General features: G+C 45.1%; 2 protein-coding genes across 2 annotated transcripts in view; one reads left to right on the top strand and one right to left on the bottom strand.

The window, feature by feature from the left end:
• Positions 1-662: 662 nt before the first annotated feature.
• On the bottom strand, positions 663-10,095 carry UTP18 (UTP18 small subunit processome component). The gene is made up of 14 exons (XM_079323795.1): positions 9,753-10,095; positions 9,119-9,246; positions 8,919-9,014; positions 8,096-8,175; positions 7,780-7,865; positions 7,071-7,196; positions 5,677-5,851; positions 5,271-5,371; positions 4,419-4,509; positions 3,987-4,110; positions 2,932-3,106; positions 2,086-2,228; positions 1,448-1,507; positions 663-829 (listed from the first exon to the last, which is right to left on the bottom strand). Exons 1-13 carry the CDS (start codon positions 10,047-10,049, stop codon positions 1,483-1,485), a joined length of 1,647 nt encoding a protein of 548 aa, XP_079179921.1. The 5' UTR covers positions 10,050-10,095; the 3' UTR covers positions 663-829; positions 1,448-1,482.
• Positions 10,096-10,572: 477 nt separating this feature from the next.
• Positions 10,573-11,218, top strand: part of MBTD1 (mbt domain containing 1) — a 35,018-nt gene continuing 34,372 nt past the window's right edge. The window contains 1 exon segment of the mRNA XM_079323576.1: positions 10,573-10,747. Within this exon segment, the coding sequence (XP_079179702.1) occupies positions 10,715-10,747 (33 nt within the window). The 5' untranslated portion in view covers positions 10,573-10,714.

Below are 11,218 nucleotides of genomic sequence, written 5' to 3'. Positions count from 1 at the left end.
TGAAGTTTAGTTAATTCCTTTGAATTCTTCTTGAATTCTGAGAGTGTTCATTTGAGAGTGGTGGTTGATTTGAGTTTTCCAGCATATCAACATGGGGATGCCCACAATATAGCAATTCTTTTGCTGACAGTATTGGAGCATGATTGTTTGCTGGGGTTTTGGAGCTGCTTTAATTTTGTGTCAGGGGCTGAGATCCCATTTGTGGACTGGTGGCACCCTCTTGTGTCAGTTTTAGTGACTGCTGGTTTGGCAGTCTCCTCTTCCCCATTTCCCCCTCCCCATAAACACCCCTATGACTTTCAGAGGTATATTTGTAATTATTGAATATGGGACAGGTTTCTCCTAAAGCCAAAGTGAGAGATGATATTCCAAACTCTCCATTGAAATGTATATTGAAAAACTGGAAAGAGAGAGACTGACCAAATAAACCCAGACCTGCACCCCTGGCTGCTCCTTGCCCTACCAAAACCACTGGATGGATCATCCCTCAACCCAAGCAAAAGGTCTGAATGATCTTGGCAAAACCCTCCATGACAACTTGTGCCTGGCCATGGGTGACCTCAGTGTTCCCCTGCCTGTGTGCCTGGTGGGAATTTCAGTGACAGCAAGAGACAATAAAGCAATAAAATCTTATTTGTGACCTTACATGAAAGCATTGGAATAAGTTGAAACAAGGTGCCAGGAAACTTACCAGGTATATTTATTTTAAACAAACAAACAAATAAACTCTTTAAAAAAACATAGATATTCTATTAATATTTTGTAGCTTCCATATTAAAAAAAAAAAAATTGATTTTATCAGCATCCTTGTACCTGCAGGTTACTACACCTGGGGAAAGACCAGTAGAGATAATTTTGTTAGTATTTTCCAAACACTGAGCCATCACAAAGTTCTATGCAAGTTTAAACATGCAGCAGTCAGAACAAGTTCAGCCTCCCCTCATTAACAGAGTTTTTGTCAATCTACTGTTTTACTGTCAAGGCTACAAGTCTTTCCAGTTTCCCAAGTAGACATTTAAGTGCACAATAAAATCATATCTGCACATAAACTATGCTTCAAATTTCAGTAATTTTATATACATGAATAATAAATTCAGGTAATGGGAATCTGAAATGATACAGACTTGTGTGGGCTCACAATATTCCAAAACAGGATCAAGCCAAGCCCCTGCCAGGCTGCAGCTGTTTATCAGCATTGCTGAGTTTGATTTAAATATAATCAGCTCACTCTGGCTGACAGTGGTTTTATCTGAACTATCAACTTGCTGCATTGTCAGAAAAGCTGAGAGTGACAAGGCCAGTCCTACCCCAGCCCATGAGTGACCCAGGCAGGACAGATCACAGGTAAGAAATTCTTCCTGCCATCTGTAAAGAAGTGGAGGCAGCAAAATGAAAATTTTGAGGCTCCACAGGACAAGAGTGTGAACAGTTCTAATGCTATTTTTACCTCAGTTACTGATTCATTTTCTGCTGTATCTTCTTTCAGAAGGATGAATAATGTTTCAGCCTAAAGAAAAAAAAAATGAGAGATGTAAAACTCAGTAATCTGTTGAGGGGACAACACCAAGAAGGAACAGTTCTTCAGCAGTGTCACTGAGTATCCTCAGCTGATCTGAAACTTCAATGTAGTGAAAGATAGAAACATCCACCTGCTAGAATCACTTAAGTGCCATTATAATATGCAGTTCAAGTTCAAATAAAGGACAAATCACTAGATTTATTCATATTTAGGAATATTTCTATAAATTTTCCCTGTGGCTCTTGGTAAATCATTAAAAATCTCATCTTAAAATTCAGCAGTTTTTCAAGCACCATGAACTTGTGAGCTGAAAAAATAAACATTCCTGTTTAGAATTAGCCCCTGACCACACCAGCAGGGGAGGAAAATAAAAAAGTATGGAAACAGAGTGTATTGCATAATCAAACAAAGAGCAGGGGTTGTTCTCCAGCAGGGAAAGCCAACTCCACCCTCCAGTAACTCACCAGGTGAAATTCAGATCAGGAATCACTTTATCACTTACAGTCATCTGCCCCATCTTACAGAACACAAACATGTAATCTGGGATTAATTAACTTAGTACCTACCTAAATAACAAAGCTTTGCCTTTGTTATTGGCTACAGAGAAATATCCACTTCTGGGAGAGAAGTCCATTGATTGAGCAAGATAAATCTGTTTTCTTCTGAACACTGGGAAGTTTGAGAATACAGTATATGAAGGAAGGTGCACCTATTGAGAAATAGGACAGAATTTAAAGTTAGGGAAAAAACCACTAAAAATTAATAAACTACACATGAATAATTTAAGTTCAAATGTTCAGTTATATTGCTACCCTATATGACTTTACATATAGAATTGGAGAAAAGGAGCAGGGAACACACCATGGAACCAATTATTGCAATTCTCAGGCCTACAAATCCTCAGATTAATTCAACAGTTCCACTGTTGGCCAGAATTCTGAAAAGGCTGGCAAAAAAACCCCAAAATAATAATAGTAAGATGGCTACAGTTACCAGCTGCTGAAAGTTTCCATTTGTTGCTGAGCTATACTGACAGCACTGAAATACAATCACAGGCTGGTTAGGTTGGAAAGGACCTCCAAGTTTTCATTTTTCATCCAGTTCCAACCCCCTGCCATGGGCTGGGACAGCTTCCACTAGACCAGGTTGCTCCAAGCCCTGTCCAAGCTGGCCTCAAACACTTCCAAAGGGCATTTTAAAAGGGTAAACTAAACTACAAAATGTTATTCTCACAGCAAATTTACCAAAGAAAATAAAATTATATTCTTGTAAATGCTGAGTGTCTTGGCCATGTCCTGATCTGGTTGGTCCAGCACCTTTTGCAGTACCTGCTTCATATCATTTCACTATGTCACCAGCAGTACTTTTAACAAGATATAAAAGAAATATTGCAACAAAGAAGCTGAACATACCAATTTGACAGCTTCATCAGTGTCACGGGAAGCCACTGCCAAGATCTCTGTGGTGGGATTAAAGGTCACACAGGTGGCAGAGGTTACAAGGTTCATTATGGCTTTAACTGGTTTAGGATGGTTTTCTTTGAGGCAGGTATCAGTAGTGTATAAATTTACAACTCCAGAAGATGAACTAAAGAACAAAATGAACAAAGATTATAATCAAAAGTAACATTTCAGTACATATTGCCTTGTTATCTATAGCCACTTCTCACCTGAAAATGAAATTTCCAATTATTTACTGGAGTTTGTAATAATACTTTGTTTGGAGCTTGATTTTCCTTTGGAGTTTATAGCAGTATTTAGTGGAGGGGTTTAGGATTTTGCTAGTTTGGATTTTCTTTATATAATAAGAGACTCAACTGTGGAGAGCCTTGATCACCTGTTATCAGGATGAATTCAAAGCAAGGAGAGATAGGTATCAAAATATCCTGAAATAACTTCAAGTTTTTTATTGTGGGGCTTTTTTTATAAGTGTAGCATAAGCTCACTTTAAAATCCTCTTCTACAGTGAGCTAGGAACATATATATTGTACTCCTGCATTTATCTGCTATTTTCATTTTAAAGAATCCAGACACTGGCTGAAACTGCATCTTAATAAATTTGGAGTAACAGTTCCAGCCTGTGGCTTTGAGTTGAGGCCATTTTGAAAATGCTGCCTTGCAGGAGCCAAATTCAGAGCACAGGGAAGAGAACTAGAAAAGGGATAAGACCCTCAATCAACATTCCTGTTACAGAATTTGTGATTTTACTCAGTGTGATTTCAAAATTAACTGAACCCATACATGGCAATAGCAATGCCAGTATCACTCCTTAGCTTTAAGTGTACTATGGCATTTTATATGTACACAGAAAAAAAGTAAATGATCACATAATAGAGAATATTCATCTATTCATGTCTACTCTAAGCTTATTAGAACCAAACCATGTTCCTACACTCTCACCAGCCAACCCTAAGTTCACTGAAGAGCTTCAAAATGAGAGCAGAAGCTGTCAAAGTTCAATCACTTACCCACATGCCACATACTGGTTATTTTTTGAAAGAGCAATGCACTTCCCTTCTAAAGAACCTTCATCTTCAAATTTATGTAGACACTTTCTGCTTTTCACATCCCAAATGAAAACTTCACCTTCCTCTGGTTGCAGAATGAAGGATATTAGAGAAAACACACATACACATCACTTTCTTGGTACATTTTGGTAAAATAAATTTAATTAGATGACAACTAGAAACTCATTTACAACTATCAAATACAGGGTATTTTTGAAAAACCCAATAATTAAAGGCATACTAAAATAGTTAATTCCATTCTCTAATGATTGATCACTCGGTTGTATTTTTAGGAGAGATACTAGCATGAATCTTTAAAATTATTTTTCTAAAACAATAAGTGACTTGTAAGAACTCATGGAATTTCACTGGAATTATGACTGGAATACTCACTTGAATAGCTGTATATTTTACTGCTGTCTGGGGTGAAAGCAGAGGCAGTGCACCTTCCATTCATCTTCATAGTGCTGATCAGTTCTTTTGTCTAGAGGATGAACAACAATGCTGACAGAGATTCTACCAAAAATCTACAGAAAAACTGTTTCCTGCCCCACAAAAATCTTCAGTTAGCTACCCTGACATTGAGAGAACAGCACCAATTTTCAGTGCCTGCAGAGCAGAGCACAAGCTCCTGAGTCCAACTGCAGCTGCATCAACCAACACTTGTTTGCCCCCTCACTGAAGGGCCTGAGTTATACAAAGCTGAACTTCCTCCTTTAAAAGTATTTTTCCCTTTGAAAGCTTAAAACAAATCCACCTGCCACCATAAGGCATTTTAAAATTCAGCTGAAAGATTGCTCTATGCATTATGAATCAGTGTTTGGCATGATTCATGAACAGGGTACAGCAGCAAGCACCAGCATGACTCCCAAAAAAGCAAACCTATATTTCTTCCACCCCCAGGTGCCTGTTCCCATGCAGTTTCCACTCCTTTTGCCAGCACAGTGCTTGTGCAAGCAGCTGAAATACAGCACTGACATAACTTCTTCCAGCTGAAATCCCCACAGAACTGCCCTGAGCTCCTCCAGCCCCATGGAGCTGCAGAACAAAGTCTGAGAGTCCAAAATAATTCCCTGAAGCTGCAGTGGGTTGATTCAGCAGTGCATTTTTGAGGGCTGTCACAGTACATGTCATAGCTTGGCTTCAGCTGAAAGTTAAATTGCCTTGCAGAGGAGAAAAAAAGCAGATTCAAAAGGGAAAAGGCAGCAAGGAAGTGAAGCTACATGAACCATGCAGAGAAAGTACCTTCATGGACAGCAAGTGAAGGTAACCTGAAGTCCCAATCAGCAACATAAATGATCCATCTGGAGACAGTTCAAAGTTTCTGAGAAATTTTTCCTCCACACCTTTAAAAAGAGATTTGAAACTTGAGATTTTTGTAATTGATACAACATTTAGAGGTAGGATGAATATGACCAAGACCTGACTCCAGCTTTTCATGCTATCACAGAAAAGCTGAACTCAACCTTGCTCATATGTAAAAATGAATATCCCAGACAAACTAACACTAACAGTATTTAATTTCCTTGAAGACAAGTTAAAAATAGAACCTCCAACAACACACTGCACATTCTTTTAAAGCAAATTCATGTGCCATCCCTATTTGAGACAGCTTCAACTGTGCCCAGACACTCAGAGCTGCAACACATACCTCTTACTTTTGGGATAGGGATGATAGTCCCAGCTAGCATGTCATACACAAAGAACATTCTGTGGTGAGTACCAGTGGCTATAACTTGCTCTCCATCCATACTGAAACGAGCTTTATAAACTGGAAAACTCTCTAAATAGATGCTCTGTATTTTTGGGTTCCTTATACCATCCACCTTCAAAAAAGAAAGAAATAAACCAGGTTGTTATATTGAGGAATATATCAAATACTTTTACAGAGAAAAATCAGATCAACTTCTCAGCTGAGACTCAAGCAGTAAAAGGTACAGCACTGTGAGACCTTAAACTCTTCCTCTCTCCTACAAATTATCTAATTCTTAGCTCCTCACCCCATGTAACAGGCACTCTCTGCCTTTCTGATAGACCTCACACCTCTTTCCATTCCTCATCTTGCCCATGCTTTGTTCAAATCATCACTTCTTTTGTGCTTTTTCTAAATGGAAACATCTGCTTTGGTTTGGGTTTTCTTGCAGCTCTGTGGGGATATCACATTGCACTTGTGTGTGACCATTTCAGTGATACTGAGACATCCTAAGTAAAATTAGGATCTTTAGTTTTCAGAGAAGCAGGGGAGAATCTCAGGATGACCATCTTCCTGTAGCACAGCCTCTCCATCCCCAACCTGATTTCACAGCAATTTTACAATCTCAAAGCAAAGTGGACTGCTCCCCCCACTGCAGGCTCTCCAAACAACTTAGGAACAAAAAATCTTGTTAGTCCTCATCATTGCAAACCTTCAAACCAGAAGTTTTTGAACACAAATCTTCAGCTAAAATCTCTTGAGACAGAAACTTTGCCAGTATTCTACCTGTACTTGGTGTGAAGTCACAGGTGGAAGATGCCTTTAACCAAGGAATTTTCATTGCAACCACTGACATTACACCCAGGGTGCAGATGAAGAGAGACAACAAAGTCACTCAATGTAGACTCAAAAGAAAAGGTTCTGTGTTAGTGACCACTAGCAGAGTATAAACTCAAAAAAAGGTTCTGTGTTAGTGACCACTAGCAGAGTATAAACTCAAAAAAAAGGTTGTGTTAGTGACCATAAGCAGAGTACAAACTGAAGAAAGGTTCTGTTAGTGACCATTAGTAGAGTACAAACTCAAAAAAGGTTCTGTGTTAGTGACAATAAGCAGAGTACAAACCCAAATAAAGGTTCTGTGATAGTGACCATTAGCAGAGCACAAACTCAAGAAATGTTCTGTGTTAGTGACCACTAGCAGAGCACAAACTGAAGGAAGGTTCTGTGTTAGTGACCATTAGCAGAGCACAAACTGAAGGAAGGTTCTGTGTTAGTGACCATTAGCAGAGCACAAACTGAAGGAAGGTTCTGTGTTAATGACCATTAGCAGAGCACAAACTGAAGCTCTTCACCTGGAAGAGGGACACGGAGCGGTCGTGCCCAGCTGTCATCACAACTTGAGCTGAAGGATGAAACTGCACTGTCACCAGTCTGCCATTGGCAAAACGTTCCTGGTTTGCAGGAGGGCAGGTGCTCATCTACAACACAGATCAGACAGTTAAAAAAACCCCAACAAATCACTTATGCTGAATAAAAAGCCAATTACTCTTTATGCTACAAGACCTCAAGCACTGTTATGAAGTTTTGGGCAATGTGAGGTGAGCAGAGCACACACAGCCTGTTCAGGGAACTGCTCCAAAGCAAACACAGGCTGAACTCAGCAGCCTTTCTACTTGCTTTAAAAATGAGTGTAAAACCAGCTGCATTCTGACTCATCTGAGATAGCTGGAGGAGACAGAGTGAGAAATACTCATTTAAAGCTGATTTTTTAAAGATCATTTCAGTAGCTTCAAAGTTGTGGCAGAATTCCATCCTCCCTCTGCAGAAATTGAAATCCTACTAGAAGATGGTATTTAGAGTGCAAAAAATTCTTATGTCAAACAATCCATCTCAGTTTATTGTTTCATGTTTTCACATGAACTGTCCAATTGGCTTATCCTCTAGAGCTTCTAGCTGCAGAAACAAATTCACAGAATCACTAATGTTATACACAGCAAGAGTCAAAGTGTGCACTTAAGTCTAACTGAAGTGGAAAAAAAGAAAGAAAAGATCTGTATTTACCTTCAAAATCCCTCTTGGCAGAGACTCTGAGCTGCTGATGAAATTGCCAGTCCTGCGTAGCAGATCATCATCTTCATCACTATCACCTCATTAAACCAAAGCACATGGGAACAGCTAATTGCACAAACACCACAACAAAATCAACATATTCCTCACTGAAATTAATTAAATTAAAGCACACTGAAGCAACAAAGCTGACATATCCAGCCTATTATCACACTACTGAAACTGAGAATACATGAAAAGTAATTATCCTCTAGCAAGATGAACAGGGAATCACAGAAACACTTGTCAGAAGAGTATTGGATGTATTTACTATCACTCGAAGTCCTTCTGGATTTCTTCCTGTTTTCTAGATCAGCCCAGGCAGGAACTCCTCCCATGGCTTGCTGAAACCTTAGGAGAAAAGAGGTAGAGAAAAAAAACATAGATTTTGTGAGACAGTAATTTCCTTCTGTGAGTTAAGTACTTATAAGAAGCACAGTCAGAATTTTGCAGGATTACTTGCACTTAGAACACTATGCAAGTTTTTAATCTTTTCAAAATATTTTTAAGATTTCACTCTTTCTTGTATACTCCCCAAAAGACAAATTAGTTTGAGCACTTTGATACAAATACTAAACAAATTAGTCTAGACAATGCTAATACACATTTTATTTACTATTCTTAGTATAATTTGTGATTTAAAAACACTGCAAATACTGCAGGAAACACTGGCTTTGAAGATACCACATGAGCACAGAGGATAAAGATCAAAGTGACTTTGAATGTCAAATAAATGTATTTTAGCTCACAAAATTGTTGGGTTGGAAGGGAGATCAACCCTCTGAAGACCATCCACTCCAATCCTCCCCACCAAGGCAGGGTCACCTGGAGCAGGTGACATGGGAACATGTCCAGGTGAGTTGGGAATATCTCAGAGGGAGATTCCACAGCCTCCCTGGGCAGCTGTTCCAGTGGTCTGCCACCTTAAACTGAAAGAAATTCTTCCTCATGTTGAGATGGAACTTTTTGTGTTTTAGTTGATGGTCACTGCTCCTCTTCCTGTTCTGGGCACCACTGAAAAGTCTGGCACCCACCTTGGAGATCAATGATCTCATCTCAGAATAGTCAGCCACAAAAACATTAGTGAAACTCACTGTTCCTCAAGCCTTTTCTTCAGCTTTTTCTTAGTAAGTGTTGTCTCGGCATCACTTTTCATTAAATCTTTCCTGTACTTATGAGTCATATCAACACTAGAGGAGAAAAACACACAGAACACAAAGATCGTTCAAACCAAGGTCACTTACAAGCACTCCCAAATGTGAGAGGTAATTCCCATCTCCCAACCTGAACTTACTTTTCCTCGGCTTCATCATCCTCATCCACCCACGCCGGCTTTTTGGGCAGTAAGTCACCTTTAGCTTCATTTTCTACCTCAGAGTCGCTGGATTCTTCCTGTTTGTCTTTCCCCTCTGCGGCAGAAACCTGAAAACAAGCGAAGCGCAGGGTGAGCGGGGAGCTGGGAGCCCGGGGAGCGAAGGGGGAGGACAAGGACACAGCGAACCCCGAGCCCGGCCCGGGCCGCACCGAGCACCGAGCCCCGAGCCCGGCCCGGGGTCACACCGAGCACCGAGCCCGGCCCGGGGTCACACCGAGCACCGAGCCCCGAACCCGGCCCGGGGTCACACCGAGCACCGAGCCCGGCCCGGGGTCACACCGAGCACCGAGCCCCGAGCCCGGCGTCACACCGAGCACCGAGCCCGGCCCGGAGCCGCTCCGAGCACCGAGCCCCGAGCCCGGCCCGGGGTCACACCGAACCCCAAGCCCCGAACCCCGAGCCCGGCCCGGGGTCACACCGAGCACCGAGCCCGGCCCGGGGTCACACCGAGCACCGAGCCCCGAGCCCGGCCCGGAGCCGCACCGAGCCCCGAGCCCCGAGCCCGGCGCTGCCGCCGCGGGGTCCGGCAGGGCCCGGGCGGGATGTACCGTACCCGCGGGGGCCCGGCCAGCCGCCGCAGCAGATCGTCCTCCTCCACGTGGAGGCTGTCGCCGAACACCAGCTCCTCCAGCTCCCGCTCGGCGCCCGACGCGCAGCTCAGCGCCTTCAGGTGGCGGGCGCGCCGCGCCGCCTCGGCGGCCACCGTCTGCTTCGCCGCGGCCAGCTTCGCCTTCCGCGCGGGTTTCGTCTTTTTGGCCATTTTGGCCGCTTTAGGCGCTTTCTTCGCCGCCTTCATTCCGGGGGCTTTTGCCGCTCCCCGCTCCCGCCCCGCGGCAGCCTGAGGCCGCATCGCGCACCGGAACCGGAACACGTGTGCGAGTGACGTCACTCCCGCCGAGCCCCACCCCCGCTCGCCATTGGCTCCCGCCGCGCCCCGCCCCCGCCCATGTGACCGAGCCCCCGCCCCCGGCGGCGACCCGCGGTCACGTGACTCCTTTCTTCACCTCCCTTTGCCCCCACGCCCCCGCCCATCCCGAGTTCCACGTGACGCGGCCACGGTCAGGCCGCTCCATTGCGTGTTCGCGGGGGGGGACGCCCGACCTGTGGAGCAACACGCGTCCCTCAGCGGCCGCTCATCGGGTGCTCACCGGGACATTCCCCGCGCACCGTCACTTGCTGGTGGGCCCGGCTGCTCTTACCCCTCCGCGTTCCCCGCCTTGGTGCGAAGCGCCCACCCCCGGTAATGAATGAATTCGCCCAGAGTGGGGGGATACGGCGGTGGGGCCGCCCCGCGCAGCCCGAGCCTGGCGGGGGCGTGTCCGCGCCTGCGCAGCCGTGCGCCCGTGTTGTTGATGTCCCGGCGGCCGCGGTCGGTCCCGGTCGCTCCCCGGCGCTCGGAGCGGCTGAACTGCCCGGGCCGCCCCCGCCCCGCCGGGCTCCGGCCCCGACCGCGGGCACCCGCAGCGCCCGAGCGCCCTGGGCGATGCGCGCCGAGGCAGCGAGCAGCTCCTGCCCATGAGGGCCCTGATGGAAAACACAAAGGAACTGGTGAGTACCGGAGCCCGCGGGAGGCGCGGCCCCGCGGAATCCCCGGCGCCTGAGGGGGGGAGCGGCGCGGGCTGAGCCACCGCCGGTGCCGTGCGGGGCCGGGCCGCGCTGCCGCTCGGGGAGGGTCTGCCCGGGGCACGTGGGGGCGGCACGGCCGGGCCCCTTTGTTGCTCTGCGGGGCCGCGTTTTGTCCTTCCTCCCTCTTTCCTCCCAGAAAAGTTTGAGCTTCTCGCGGACGCGCTCGGATCCGCTTCTCCCCCTGCTCCGCTGTACTGCGGCTTTTCAGTAACTTCCTCCTGTACTTCCAGCCTTTAAAGTTCACTTTTCCAGCGCTCTTATGTTAAGTGCTGGAGAGTTCTCTTTAATATCAGCGCTTCAAAAGTTTTGGGTTCTTCGCGGCCACTTCCCCCCTCCCCGTGCAATTTTTATGACTTCTGATATTGTGACTTTGTTCCCTTTGTAAGGAGTAGT

This window comes from Erithacus rubecula, assembly GCF_903797595.1.
Source record: "Erithacus rubecula genome assembly, chromosome: 20".
NCBI classification, from domain to species: Eukaryota; Metazoa; Chordata; class Aves; order Passeriformes; family Muscicapidae; genus Erithacus; species Erithacus rubecula.
This window is presented reverse-complemented; position numbering and strand designations above follow the sequence as displayed.